The sequence below is a fragment of the Microcaecilia unicolor genome, chromosome 2 (assembly GCF_901765095.1).
Source record: "Microcaecilia unicolor chromosome 2, aMicUni1.1, whole genome shotgun sequence".
NCBI classification, from domain to species: domain Eukaryota; kingdom Metazoa; phylum Chordata; class Amphibia; order Gymnophiona; family Siphonopidae; genus Microcaecilia; species Microcaecilia unicolor.
In genome coordinates this window covers 406,802,680-406,818,946 of record NC_044032.1, presented here as the reverse complement: position 1 = coordinate 406,818,946, position 16,267 = coordinate 406,802,680, and the positions used below count along the sequence as shown (strand labels likewise).

The following is a 16,267-nucleotide window of genomic DNA, read 5'->3' as shown; positions in this document are numbered from 1 at the left end:
CTGTGACAAAGACAAATGGGGAAAAGCTCACTCAAAGTCCCATGATGTTATTGATGAAACAGTAAAAACCATGCAAGTACTTTGCAAACGCAGAGAAATAAGGGATAATTAAAAAAAAAAAAGACAATAACTCACCTCTAAAAAATATAAATAGGTCTTTTATTGGACTAGCCTAATACATGTTTTGACTAGGTTTCAGGAGGTAGATGGCAATATTAAAAATATAAGTGAACCATAGAAGCATACCAATTATAGTCTTGTGGGGGGAGGGGGAGAAATAAGGCTGATGAGTGATCAGAAGGTAACAAGCAAAAGAGTTTTGTGGCAAATCAGGAGGGGGAGCCTAAGATGGCATCAGCTGAGTAGGATACTCTTTGCTCTGCACTTTGTTTCTCCAATTGGTTTACCTCTGCCCTTTGGGGACTGACAAGAGAAAGGGAAAGATGCAGGGCATTGATGCTGCATCATTGACCTAGGTCCAGATCATGATACTACAGTTCGTTTGGGCTGCGAGTCATCAGGTGTGGTCCTTGCTGCCAGGTTGAGAGAGGGATCTCTGTCCCACTTGAGACATCTTTGTGTCATGACTGCTGTATTCCTTCAGCAGCCCCTGGCATGCTCTTAAGAGCTCTGCTTGGCACACAACTCTAAGCACCTGCACCATGTACAATCCTCCCACCACTGAACTCCCTAATGCTCAATGCTAAAAGAGCACCTAAATTTGCATATAATTAGCGTTCAGCAATAGGGAGCTCCTTCACTGCGCTGATCCGGTGGTATTTTTCTTGCGCTGTTTGGAACAGCACCAGAGTTTTGGCATCTGTCTATTAACCCTCCACTGCCTCTGCTACAAACTTATAGGCAGATGTTCAAAATAGCACCTGAAAAATACTGCCGGATCAGCATGGCAGGAGCTCCCTAATGCTCAACATTAATTATATGCAAATTTAGGCGCACTGTTAGCATTGAGCACTAGGGAGTTTAGGGGAGAGGATTTTGTGTGGCGCAGGCGCTCAGAGTTGTGCACCAAGCACAGTTTTTAAGCACATGCCCAGAACTCCAGAGTGGGGGCGGAGAAGGAGGAGGCAGAGCTGCCTAAGTAGAGCTGAATGGGAATTGATCCGGCCTTCAAAAGTTAGCTGGCTTCTCCGTTTCTTTCCGACAGTGCTTTCCTGTAAGATCTCAGCTGAGCTTGTATAAATGACCCTAATGCAGCAATGAGATGTGACAGAGAAATGAAAATACCTTTTAAGATGTAGCTGCAAGATTTTCCTTTTAGAGAAAGGAATGTGTTGTGTATGATTGTGTCTTCATCGGCTATTAAAAAGATTTTTATGCAGTATACTGGTGCCTCTTCAGACACAATGTCAGTTCCAAGCTGGAACTAGGTTCCCGGCCGTTAAGGGCACCCTTGCTCAGGGCGCTCTTCGTTGAGCATCACAGGAGATACCAAATTGCCTAATTTAAATGGTATTTGCATGCTATTTGAGGTATCCATCGATGCACTCGTTGCTCCTCGCACTAGAGCCATCTGTGCATTCTACGGTAGCAATGGCCTCTGGCACCTGCATTTGCTTCTGAGCATCGGCACCTTAGATTGTAACAAGCACTGTTCCCTCTAAGTTGAGCGGGAGTCCTCCAACTGCATTACTGCCAGTGGGGGGTGGTGCTTTAATACTGTGTTTTCAATCACTAGGAAAGACAGGTTGCCGGGAGTCTTGCAAAGCTTGCCTGTCCCTCAATATTGAAAATATAATAGTGAAATGGCACCCCCCCCACTGGCAGGGCTGTAGGTGGAGGATTCCACCCCAGCTTAGAGGGAACAGTGCTTGTGAGCCCTCCAGGGACACATAAATATCAAGTACCTTAATGTAGCTCACCTTGACCTAGTACTGAAAAAAATGTTAGGAGCGCAATCCAAATAAGTAAATAAATATATATAGTGGTGCTGAATATACATTTAAATTATAATGACCGACACCACTGAATATTACCCCCATTGACTGTTCGAGAATATGAACCTCAAAACACAATGGCACACTTCCTGTCTTGCAATGCCTATGGAAAAAATCTTCCTGTCCTGCCCATATATGCTCTCTGCACAGGCATTGCTTTATTTTATGTCAAGTGTGGCTATCATGGAAAACATTTCCTCTAACAGCCTAATTTGTGCCTGAAATCTAAGTGTGTCGCCATAAAAAGAGTTGTTTAGAAAGATGAAAGGTCACATGTCATAGGAAAAACACTTAAGATGATTACCGTAGCAGCAATCCAGTCCTGTTTGGTCAGTTCATCAAACGTTTCTCTTGCAGCTTTTGGATCAACATTAATGGAGCTGGTTTCCGGAGGACAGTCATAACTAGAGGAGCAAATGTTTTAAGATGTCAAGATTTTAAACAGCCTGTAATACCAGATTTCTGTGAATTCTAAACATTTTCTACTCGGTACATATTTACCAATCACAATGCAATAAAGAAGCAACCAACCAATCAGATAACCAATATGATGGCCCAATCTCCTTGTTTCTTATTCTGTACACTACTGACACAAACAAGGGAACAAGTGGACCATTTAGATGTACAAGGTAGAGGAGAGTTTCTAAACTATTTTTGCATATCTTTTTAGGTCTTCCTTGCAATAAGGAATACAGCAGCACCATATGTGCCTAAGCAGCTGTCCATCAGTGTAAGTTTTCAATTGTGAATTTGCAGGGATCTACATGTACAACTGTCCTGGCAATGGAATTTTAGGCTTATTTAATTTTTTTTTAAATATGTTTATTAGTTAATACAAAATGGCAAGGATACAATATTCCAATCAATCGTACATAGTAACAGCATCAACTAGAGAATAAACAGGCAGCCGCAGAACACTCAAAAAAATGACTACACCCTTGAAACTCTGCAGAATAAACTTTTTTCCACAATATAGTCCCACCCTCAGAAAGGGAGGAAGGCTTGTGCTCTTATAGCCTTCCTCCTCGATCCAACCCATCCCACCCCAACCTCCAAAATCTCTAGGCCCCTTCCATCCCCCACTACTCTCCCCAACCCCACCTGAACTCCCCCCTTCCACTGTTGAAGAACCCTATAGAAATGTGGCTTAGGGATAAAACAAGTCCCTTGAAGAAGCGTCGTTAAGCAGTAAGGTGTAGCTTGAGAACCATACTCCTAACTTGTGGGTAAACAGTACGAACATAAGCAGACCATATTGCCAAGAAACGCTTAGAGCGCTTGTTTGTGAAGTGCGCCTCTTGGCCTCCCACAGCATACGAGTATGCAGCTGATTACCCCATTGCCAGTGCGATGAACTGCCCAGGACTACCCACTGCTGGAGAATGCACTTCTTCCCCACCATAGCCACTTTACAGAGAAAAATATTTTAGACCCCCTGCCTCATACTCCCATATCATACTCACAATGTAGTATCCAAGGTGCAAAAGTATAATTTGAGAACTTAATGGCTAAGATACACAGAAATTACTTCCCAAAAGAAGGCAATTTTAGGACAAGCCCAAATACATGAAATAAGGTCCCTTCCGTTGCTCCACACTGAACAATCTGGGGAGGCAACAATCCTAGCCTTAAAAGCCCTCTGGGGAGAAAAATAAGCTCTATGTATAATCATAAACTGATATTCCCGATAGTCAGCACTATGAGCCACCACTGGAACTCCCTTCACCAGACAAGGGCAATTCAACAACTCCAGTGGGGATGCTACCTCACACTCCCAAGTTCGTTGCAAAAGTCCATAATCCCTAGCCAGATTCATCGATTAGAGGGTCTTATGCAAGCCTAGGATTGAGTTACTCTGTCATCTGACACTCCATCAAAGAAGGCACCAAGGGGCGTCACTAAAGGTCTAAAGAGTGTGCATAGTGAGACAAGTAACAATAGGTAAAAAAGGCACCCCCACATCCCCTCACGAGAGGAGGAAGAGCATTAAAAAAATAAATAAATAAAGATAGCAGCCTTCCCTCAGGTGTCAAAAAATGTTCAAGAGAGAAACCCTCACCCTCCCCTGTGAGAAAAACTGTTCTCTAAGCCAGGAACAAAGTCACCATGGCCACGGACTGGTAGTAAGAAATACAAGTAGCATTACACCCCACCCCTTACTAGAAGCTTTCCAGAGCTATTTTAGGGGTCTCAAGAGACACTTGTTTCTCAATTCTTTAGGTAACAGTCCTCCGAAATTTTCCCATTAACCAGCACTCTAGCCTGCTGACCTAATTGCCTGACAAAAATGTCCCCCCTAGTCCATATCGTTCCAGAACTTGAAACGTGAAATCCCACCTAACGTAAATCAAAGGCTTTCTCCACGTCAAAGCTTATTAAAAATGAAGTTTTATTTTCCTGATGTACTTTTATATGGAAGCAAAAGAATAGTGGGAAACGGACCACAGACTCCAGAAACAAGGAAAACAAAGATGCTTTAAGAAGCCAGGATCTTCAGAACATTCATGACAGTATAACAGTCCCATATGAATCCTACAAGACTTTTGCAGGAGAGGGTCCTTCCCAGGAATTGGGAGAACTATAATTTGGGCCAAAGTTAAAGTAGATGGAACTATCTAATGGTAGATATGATTAAAACACAGCTACTAAAGTTAGGGAGTTACCACCCTGCAAAATTTTATTAAACCCATCAGGGTCAGGCGCTTGCAAAATTTTATTGAACTCCACCTGTAGCCCATCAGGGTCAGGTGCTTTATGTAGCGCACCCTGTTGAATCGCCCATATGACCTCCTCCAACCAATAGAAGAGTTCAAGAGATCCTAGCTGAGGGATGTCAACACTTGACAAATAGCCATCCCCTTCTAGTACCAACTCTGGGGGTATGAATACAGCTGCTCATAAAATGCTTTAAAAAGATGACAGATCTCCCCATCAGACTGAACCAAAGTGCCATCGTTCCTTTGCATTTTCAAAATTTTCTTTGGGTCCTCACATAACCTAATCATTTGTCACAACTATCAGGAATGGTGAGCCCTTGGACCAAAGCTGGAGCTTTGGCAGACAAATCAGCTGGGCTGGCAAAGGCAGGAATCAGAACAGACAGGACTAGGATAAACTAACAGACTCAACAAGGCAAAACAGAAGTAACTAAACACAATGGACAACACAAGAACCGGATCCAGACAAGGCACGGAAAAGAAGGCAAGGGCCAGAACTGGAACCCAGACAGGACAAGGCAAAACACAGAAGTAGATTAAAACTGGGTCCAGAAAAGGGCAAGACAAGGACAAGGCAAGGACTGGATCTGGACAGGACTAGACTGAAAGAGAGAAGACAAAGCACAACTAGACAGGCAAGGCAGGGACAGGATTTAGGATTCTGGAACGGACTTGGCTTGGCTGGAACAGGATTCTGGAACGGACTTGGCTGGAACAGGAGTCTGAAAGGGACTTGGCTTCACTGGAACAGGAGTCTGAAATGGCTTGACAGGGAACAGGATATTGAAAGGGACATGGCTTGAAAGAGAGCAGGAACAGAACTAGCTCAAACACACAACAGGGGCAGGACATGGCTCAAACACAACAGAAACAGAACTTAGCAGAAACAGAGCTCAAGAGCCAGGAAGCAAATATAGCAGGCAAAGGATTAAGCAGAGTAAGGGAAGACAAAAACAAAGAAGCAAAGTGCTTACCAGCATCCACATCTGGAAAGGGAGAGGCCAGATTGAGAGGCAGAAGACACACCTGCATAGCAGTGAGGTAATTAGGGACAATGCTGGCTTCTACAGACTCTCAGAATTAACAGACAAGAACTACACACACAGGAAACAGAACAGGGGAAACAGGAACAGAGCTTGGCTAAACACAGAGCTTGGCTATAGCAAGAGTCAAAAGCAGGGCTAGACTAAAAGCAGGAGCCAAAGATAGAGTTAAACAGATACAGACACCGAGGGCAGGGTGTGGCTCTAGAGCCAGGCCTTCAGGATCAAGGTACAAAAGCAAACACACAGAAACAAAGCAAAGCATTGAAACACAAGACAAAGAAACAAGAACTGACCTTCAGGTGCAAGCCTCTGAGGAACAAAGCCAACCAGAGATATGACCTATACAGGTAACAGAGGCAAATTAAGAGACCCCTTGCAAAGGCAAAACATGATAGTTCCCAGGTGCTTATAAAGGACTTGCTGATGATGTCACAAGTAGGAAATGAAGCAGAAACAGGGAGAGCAAAGCGAGGCTTGGCTTACAGTAAGAACAATAGGAAAAAAGGCAGACTGGAGAGGTCACAGAGCAACAGTAGGTCTGAACATAAGGTCACGGCCACAACCGTGACATCATTCAAGCTAATAATTTGCCATTTTGTTCCCATGCTTGTACAGAAGCAGCTCCTGTTCATGGGATCGGTTACATCCACTTTGCCAAAAGAAATTCATGGAAGGCCTCATCCTGATATAGGTCCAGAGGAAATTTCCACAGCCCCTCTGAAAATCAGAAGTTTCTAAGGACAGCTTCAACCAAATCATAGCATGGTCAGACACTTCACAGCCTCCTCTACTTTCCCAAACAGATCCCTGCCCCTATCCCCTCCTGTCTCTCCCCCTCCCATTCACATCTGTCCCCATTTATCCATAAAAGGGAAAAAAAACAAAAAAAAACAAAATCCAAAGTCCCCCCAACACATCCCTATCCCAGACTTCCCCAATGGGGAGTGATCACTTAATATCCCCTTAACCCCCTCCTCTCCCCACCTTCCCAAGCCCCCTCAGAAAAAGGGGGGGATATCCCCACAACTCTCTTGTTGTAACTTTTCACATGTACTTTAAAAAATTGCAAACCAGAAAGTGTCACTCAGATTGTCGAGCAAGAGACCAAAAAAAAAAAAAAAAGATGTATTCACAGCATACTCTTATTCCCCCTTGAAACACAACATGAGTACCAATGCATTAAAAAAAAAAAAAGCAAACCAGCAGAACATCTAATAAAGATGGGGCCTTTATAGCAGCAGAACATATGGAGCTTGGTTAGAACTCTCTGGTGGCCATTGTGTGTCCAAATGTACAAAGCAAAAAAAAAAGCATGGCACTCTGAGGGGGAAAAAAAGAAAAGGCAAACCAGAAACTATCACTCAGATTGTCAACCATGTCCATAATAAAGAAAATGTATTCACAGCATACTCTTACTCCCCAACCGAACTGTAACATGAGTACCAGTATTTAAAAGAAAAACAAAGCAAACCAGCAGAACACTTAAACATGAGGCCTTTACAACAGCGAAAGTACAGAGCTAGATTAAAACTCTCTGGTGGCCATTATTTGTCCTAATGCAGTCATTAAAAAAAGAAGGGTGCTCTGGAGAAGTGTAAAAAAGAGAGAGAAAGATGGATCCCAGCCAATGATGTCCAAAAACAATCTGGCTGTAGTACATAGTCACAAATCCAAGATCTAGCGAAGACTTCCAGTTACAAGATCAAAGCCGCCATAACAAGCCACTTCAAGGAGGACTGGAGACAACAAAGAACCCCTCTAATCTGCAAAGAGCTTACGTCTCCAAAGAGTTCTCCAATACTCACCCAGTTTCCTGAGATGTTGCAATGCAAGCCAAGAATTCCCTTACCGCTGGCATAGACTCCAGGAACTGCAACGTGTTCAACTCAGAGGCGTGTCAAGTACAACATTGTGAAAACGGATCAATATGCAATTGTTAACTGCTTAAGAGAGACTTTTATCTGGTTAACTCACACTAACCACATAAGTGCCAATGTTCAGCCCATAACCGGCTAAGTTAACTGGGCAAATAGGACTGCATAAGTATCAATCCTCTTTTTGTTCTGTTTAAATTATCTGGTTAAGTGCTGAAAATTGGCTCTTATTTGGTTAAGTGCCAGCTGTCTGTATATACCTGGATATTTAATGCTGGTACAGATATAGCTCAGTATTGAATTTCCGGACATAATTTCAGTTGAAGCGATCAGCATTTAAAAAGACACCGACTGCCACTGGCTGAAAGTTACCCTCTAAATGTTCGTAATTGTTGGAATGTATTGTATTTTACATGCATTGCCTGTCACCTATTATTTCTCTGTGATTACTCTGTGACCTCTGATGTGAATTACTTAGAGAGGTCACACAGCTATGCAACTTCCTGTGGGGGTTAGATGCAGCACATGCAGCACATGGAGCACATGGAGCTCATGATCTCTCCTAACCTGAGAGGATCTATGGTGGTGTGAGCATCCATTACCATCTAAGCACATGGAAGGAGCTGATAATACAAATGTATAGTAATATGTATATATAAGCCTGTCTGATTATAATCTAACTACAAACTGTGAGTAAACAGATGTTTTGTTACTTCAACTTTAAAGTGACTCAGCAGTGAATTATTCAGGGGTGAATGAGAGAGAGATGAAGAAGAAAATTAACATTTCTAAAGCTGAAGCTGTGTGTACTAAAATCTGCTAATTATTTACTACAAATAATCCAACAAAAGGGTTATGGCCCAGGGGCCAGGAATTGAAAAAGAAGAGAAATATTACCAGGCAGAAAAAAAGGCCACATTTTTCTCTTAAGTTTTAAAGGAAAGATTCAGTCTGTCTCTCTCTCCCCCCACACAGCAGACAGAAGGCTAAGAAAATGGCTGAGGGAGGAAATTCACCATTGTTCTATTCTCTCAAGGTGCCTAGATTAACTGAGTTTAATTATCAGCAGTGGGAACTAAGATTCATATGTCTCCTTCGAGCAAAAAGATTAAATATATGCTTAGACCAAGACAGAACAGCTGAAAATATGGCTGAATGGGACAATGCAAACTATTATGTGAAGTGCATGCTTTTGGAAGCTCTCTCAGAGAAACAAGCCATATTAGTGGAGGGAAAAGATACACCAAAGGACATTTTATATAAACTGAGAACTATGTATGCAACTACATATGCAAAGCAGCAACCAATTTGGCTGGCAGAGTTGAATGAAACCAAATTAAGGGATAAAAGTAAATGTAATGATCACATTATGCATCTTATGTCTTCATTTCAAAAGTTAGAACTTTCTGGAATTCCCATGTGTGATGCATTGAAAAGAGCATTTCTTTTTACCTCACTATCAAAGAAGTTTGATGTTTTTAGGTCTGTAAATGAGGCCATTGAAGGGCAATCTTTTGAACAGACAACATCAAAACTAAGGCAGGAATGCATAATAAATGATTCTGAGGAGATGTGTTCTCAAAGTCAGTCAGAGAGAAATGAAACAAATTTCTTGGCAAAGAACAGAGGAAGGCGGAGCTATGGGAAAACTCCACCCAAGGGCAAGCTGATTTGCTACTCATGTGGAAAGGAGGGACATGTATCTAAATGGTGTAAGGAAACACAAAACACTCCCTCTAGCTCACCTAAGCCAATGGAACTAAAGAATTTTCAAACCAGGAAATGTATGAAGGACAAAGATAAACACAAGGGCTTTCTAATGGCAGAAAAATCTTTGACTATGGTAAATAATAATTCAAATGAAAGTACTTGGATTTTGGATTCAGGGAGCACATGCCATTTAACCAATTGTAAGGATTTCTTTCAGGAAATGTGTCCAGAGGAAGGTATTCTTAAAACTGCAAACGCAGGGACTGCTAAGATCCAAGCAAAAGGTATTGGATTCTTAAAATGCAAAGTGTCTAATGAAGTTAAAGAAATTCCTGTAAGTGATGTCTTGTATATTCCCCAAGCAGTTTGCAATATGCTTAGTGTATCTACATTAGATAAGAAGGGATTTGTGATTCATTTTGAAAACAGTAAGTGCACAATCTCTAAAAATGATGAAGTGTATGCTGAAGCTTTTATGCATAATGATGTTTATAAACTGAGCATTTCAGGTGAAGCCTCACATATGGCGCAAGTAAGGAAGAATGATGGTAAATGTAGTCTGGAAATCTGGCACCGCCGCCTGGGACATCGTGATTCTAAGGTGATCCAGGATCTTCACAGTAAGCAACTAGCCACTGGCATTCAGATAAGTGCAGATGCTGGTAAAATGGAGAAATGCATAGACTGTGTTACTCAAAAAGGTGTGAGACCCTCATTTCCTGCATACACAGGAAATAGGAGTAATAAAGTACTGGACTTAATACACAGTGACTTATGTGGACCGTTTAATATCCCATCATTGGAAATAACAGATTTGTGCTAATATTCTTGGATGATTTCTCTAGATATTGTGTGGCCTATTTGCTGAAAGAGAAAAGTCAAGTCACAGACATGCTGAAGAAATACGTAGCCATGGTGAGCAATAAATTTGAAAGAAAACCAAAGGTTCTTCAGACCGACAATGGTGGTGAGTTCACTTCACAAAGCATGCGCACATTTCTAGAACAAGAAGGCATTCAGCATATCACAACAGTAGCTTATACACCAGAGCAAAATTCTGTTGCAGAGAGAAAATTTAGGTCACTTGTGGAAATGACCAGATGTATGCTGTCAGATAGCAATCTCCCTAAAAGACTATGGGGGGAAGCAATTCTCACAGCAGTGTACCTACAAAACAGAATGCCAACTAAAGGCGCTGAGCGCACACCACATGAGACATGGCATGGTAGGAAGCCAAACCTGTCACACATAAGAACATTTGGAAGTACAGCATATGCTCATGTACCAAAGCAAAGAAGGCATAAGCTGGATTCCACAACAGAAAGGGGCATTTTAGTTGGCTATGCTCCAGGACACAAAGGATATAGAATTTTGAATCTGAAAACTGGCATTGTTGGCATAAGACATGTTACATATTTTGATGAAAACAAAAGGGTTGATAAAGGCTGGATTATCCCAGATGAGCCTTATCATCCAGAATATGAAACTAGAACCATAATAGACATGCCAGTGTATATAAATGCCATACCAAGGCAGATGTCTGAAAGCAACTCATCTGTATCTAACGAGGAACAGGCAGAGGAAACAGACACAGAAAGGATCATTGAAGAAGACAGTACAGTTGGAGAAGGGGAATCAATTGGAGAAGGACTCTCAGATTTAGAGGATGCGGAAAGGTCAGACAAACCTGTTGTCAGACGCTCATCCAGGGAAAACAAAGGTGTTCCACCCCCAAGACTGTCTTACCTAACAAAGTCAGCAGAAGCTCAAGAGCCCTTAACATGGGATGAGATTGAGAAAATGTCAGCAGAAGAAGCTGCTGAATGGCATAAAGCTGCACAAGAAGAAATTGATGCATTGGATAAAAATAATACTTGGATTCTTACAAAATTACCTCCTGGCAAGAAAGCTATAGGATGCAAATGGGTATTCAAGTTAAAAAGGAATGCACAAGGAAAAGTGGAAAGGTATAAAGCAAGATTAGTCGCAAAGGGATATCTTCAAAAATATGGAGAAGATTTTGATGAAGTGTTTGCACCTGTAGTGAAACACACGACAATCAGAACACTTCTGAGCATTGCAGTCTCAAAAGGCATGCAAGTCAACCACATTGATGTGAAAACAGCATTTCTTCACGGAGATATAACTGAAGACTTGTACATGGAACAACCAACAGGTTTCATAAATACAAACAAAGACAGCTAGTGTGTAAATTAAACAAAGGTCTTTATGGATTAAAGCAAAGTGCAAAATGTTGGAATGACAAATTGCATGAAATATTGACAAATTTAGGATTTAAGCAAGGTGAAGCAGATAAATGCTTGTACACTAGGTGCACAAATGGACAATATGCATACATTTTAGCTTTTGTTGATGATCTGCTCATTGCAAGCGAAAGTGAGCAAGAGTACAAGGACATTGTAAAGTGTTTAAACCACAATGTTGAGATAAAAGAACTTGGAAATGTGTCATACTATCTTGGTATAGAAATTGAGAAACAAAATGATGGTTCTTATCTTCTAAGCCAGAAGCAGAAATAAATGAGCTTATTGAAGTTTAGGTATGCAAGATGCCCAAGTTGTAAGCACTCCCATGATCACTGATTTTCTGAATGATGAAACAGTAAGAGAACCTTTACCAGATAACATCCAATATAGATCAGCCATAGGTAAGCTTTTATATCTAACTACCACATACAGGGCTGATATAGCAAATGCAGTAGGAATTTTGAGCAGAAGGGTCAGCTCACCTACCAAATCAGATTGGACTGCAGTTAAAAGGATGGTAAGGTATTTAAAGGGTACCATTGATTGTAAATTAAAGATTTCAGCCAATAGTAATCCAAAACTAATATGTTACTGTGATTCAGATTGGGCAGGGGATCATTCTAATTATAAATCCACAAGTGGATATGTGTTTATGTATGGAAATGTACAAATTTCATGGGCCAGTCATAAACAAAGTATTGTGAGTTTGTCTTCTACAGAAGCTGAATATGTGGCCGTATCGGAAGCGTGCAGAGAACTGATGTGGATTGAAAAACTTTTGCTGGATTTCGGAATAGCTGAAAAGAGACCAATCCAGTTAATGGAAGATAATCAGAGCTGCATCCGACTGTCACAGAATGACAAGGTTCAGTCACGCACCAAGCACATCGCAACGAAATACCACAACGTGCGAGAGTTGGCAAAAGAAGGGGTCATCAGTCTACACTATTGTCACACCAGTGAGATGACAGCTGACATCATGACCAAACCGTTACCCAGAGAACATTTTGTGAATCTGCGTATAAAGCTTGGACTTTGTATGAATAAATAATTGCATGACAGTTATGCATGAGAAGGGGTTTGTTGGAATGTATTGTATTTTACATGCATTGCCTGTCACCTATTATTTCTCTGTGATTACTCTGTGACCTCTGATGTGAATTACTTAGAGAGGTCACACAGCTATGCAACTTCCTGTGGGGGTTAGATGCAGCACATGCAGCACATGGAGCACATGGAGCTCATGATCTCTCCTAACCTGAGAGGATCTATGGTGGTGTGAGCATCCATTACCATCTAAGCACATGGAAGGAGCTGATAATACAAATGTATAGTAATATGTATATATAAGCCTGTCTGATTATAATCTAACTACAAACTGTGAGTAAACAGATGTTTTGTTACTTCAACTTTAAAGTGACTCAGCAGTGAATTATTCAGGGGTGAATGAGAGAGAGATGAAGAAAGAAATTAACATTTCTAAAGCTGAAGCTGTGTGTACTAAAATCTGCTAATTATTTACTACAAATAATCCAACAGTAATTGTAATATTACACTCAATGGCAAATTGAGGTGGAGGCGGAGCTGCCCACAGTCCAAGCCTACAGAGGCACCTATTCAAAGTTGTATGGGCAAAGGTATCATACAGGGCCCAACACACCCATAATCCATCCCTAATTATACCACAACAAACAAGAGTGACCAATAAAGCCTAGAGGTCTATTAAACTGCATTTCGCTACTGTTCAGCACCACCGTTTGGACAGCTCCTGTGTTAGGCAAGTAGCCACACTGAAATGGAGCACTTAACAAAAGTTCTCAACATAACAAGGTGCTATATTTACCAAAATGTGCTACCACATTTACACATGCTAACTGTATTATCACACACTAGTGAATAGGCCCCACTACATAAAATGGGAGGTGACTATAGGGGAGTATACAGAATGGTGGAGAATTTTTTCCTGCCATCGGAGAGCAGCCAGATTACAGTTTCAGGGATTTATAAAGCTTTAGGTGGAATCCATCCACCTAGGACATATAAAGATATAGAGAGAAGGTGGGCAGAAGAGTTACAGATGCATGTGCGGGAGGGAGTGGTAGCACAAAGGTTGAAGGAGATAACTGCATATACACATTGTGCAAGACACAGAGAAATTCAATTTAGAATTCTAACAAGGGCATATACTTTTCCCCTAAACAGGCATGCTATGCTGGCCGCCTGGAACTGCCTCAGTGTCTCAAATGTGAAGAACAGGATGCATCAATATTACATATGCTGTATACATGTCCATTAGTGACAGAATTCTGGAACAAGATACAGAGATGATATAGCGGGACTATTTTAAAGAAGGAGATCTATCTAAGACCACAGGACATAGTCCTGGGACTGGAAAGGGGTAGGACAACACTCCGAAGGGTAGAATACCTATTTATGCACAAAGTCTTGATCACAGGGAAGCACTGTATCTTGCAACATTGGATAAAGGAGGATTCTCCCACATTTTGGGGATGGAGGAATGTATTTCATGGGTTGATGGTGCTGGAAGCGAGAGGGGGCCGGAATACAGCTAAACATAAGAAAGAATTCTGGGATATATGGGACCTATACATTCAGTCATTGGCGGGAAGAGCTCGCAGCTTAATTCTGAACTCCATGTCGATGTAATGCGAAGGGGGAGGGAGGCGTAGGGAGGGAGATGGGGGACTGATCATAGGTTATTGTACACACCAATGGATGGGGAAGGGGGGGAGGGCGGGGGGTATGATTGTCATATTTTAAGGCATGTACTCTAAGTCTACACAGCATGCGCCAATTTTTAGCGCATGCTAAAAACACTAACAAGCCTTTGTAAACTAGGCACTAAGATTTTAATATTTAAAAAGTTTCTATATATTGAAAGTAGCCCACCACCCTATTTATCTGCTCTGGGAAGGTGGACAATTTTATAACCAGCCGGAAAAAGCTCATTTATTCTAGGATCATCTACCAATGGGATTCAAGATTCTGTTAAAGCTAGAAAACCAGGCTGTTTCACTTCTAAAATAAATAAATAAAATCTCAGATCGGTTGAGTTTTATTAATGACAGACCTAGTATTAATATAGTAAAAAGGAATGTGGGTGAAAGAGAATGGGACAAGATTGTTACTCTTCACCTCAACACCTGAACCAAGTTCTTAGATGGCACATTTTGAGTTTTTCTACAAAAAACAGAGTGCCTTTCACTTCTTCCTGTGTAAAATCTCAGAATACTCTTCTGCATTTGAACTGAACAATCCACCAAATTAGACCTCTAAATAGGGTTCCTGAGATTGACCTTATAGTACCTCCCCATGGAAATATGTACAGGAATGGTCCTAATTAAAGCATATCCTATATAATAAAAAGCACCTCCAACATTCTGAAGCTGACTCCGTGGCACTGTGGCAGTGTAGGGTTTAAGTCTGTAGTTCAGCGTTTCATTGGCTCTCACTGTCCCCGCCCTCACGTTGAGGAAACGGAACGCTGCATAGTTGCCAAGCAAACAAATGCGACATCACAGGAACGAAGAACCAATCAGACAGAGCGGAACTTGAAGGAGGGAAGTGGAATGGATTGAATCTCTAACAAACAATCATATACAGGGAGGTACGAACATCAGTGGAGGCAAGTGCACAGAACAAAAGGGAAGACAAACATTTAATCACTTTGTCACTCACACACATACAGACATCACACACACTCAATCACTCTGTGTATCTCTCTCTTACACTGTCTGTAAAACACACTGTCACTCTCAGTCTCTACCATGGGCAACTGTATGTTGCATTCTCACGAGTAAGGAGCTCTTCTGATGTGATTGTTAAACTGATTGAAGGGCCTGAACAAGGAAAACTTTTACCACATTGTAACACAGTTTACACAAAAAATATCCTATATAAAGAAATCTTACACATGTATAAAAAACAATTATATTCAGAATACAACCGTGGAAACATTAATGGCAGGAACTCATTACATTGCTAGCGCCCATTTCATTGCGTTAAGAAACGGGCCTTTTTTACTAGTTAAGAATAAGCTGTACTAAGCAGTCCAAAAACCAATATAACAACTTAAACACAAAAAGAAAGAAAAGAAAATGATCCTTACTGCTGACATCATTTTAAGATCTCTCTCCTTCCATATACCCAAATTCAGGTTCTCTGTTCTTCCCCATCATTTCTCAACCTGCTGACACATCTTCCACTTAGCTGAGACCTTTTGCTATTGCAGCTGGGGGGCAGACTATCAGGCTGTTCCTCAGACAGGTTCAGCAAACTGGAGATCAAACCAGCTTCATGCAAGGGCAAATTCAACCCTTCCTATGCTTTTCCTGTGTTTTTAGCCAAATCTTGGAGCCTTGTACAGATATTTATTTGCATTTACTGCCTTTTTGAAGGAATTCACTCAAGGCGGTGTACAGTAAGAATAAATAAAACATGAGCAATAGGCAATTACAGCAGTAAAAATATTCAAATATAAAGTATGGCATAGTATACTACTTACAAAGTCAACACAATATGTAATAGAACATTTTAATAGACAGCGTAGGGAATAAGTACAGAAGGAATGTATAGATAAACAACACTTGGCGACACTGTTAAGTTCAGTGCCTCTGCAATGTGGCCTGTGCCAAGCAAAGTAAATGGTTACCTGATGATCCCTCCACTCAAAGCAAT

The 16,267-nt window shown here is 41.3% G+C and overlaps 1 protein-coding gene across 5 annotated transcripts in view; it reads right to left on the bottom strand.

Annotated features, from left to right (window-relative positions):
- The window catches only part of LOC115461098 (probable E3 ubiquitin-protein ligase HERC6), a 165,510-nt gene that overhangs the window by 88,768 nt on the left and 60,475 nt on the right, over nt 1-16,267 (bottom strand). For all 5 annotated transcript variants that reach the window (XM_030190673.1, XM_030190674.1, XM_030190675.1 and 2 more), the window contains one exon: nt 2,260-2,359. In XM_030190673.1, the coding sequence (XP_030046533.1) occupies nt 2,260-2,359 (100 nt within the window). The remainder of the gene's footprint in view (nt 1-2,259; nt 2,360-16,267) is intronic.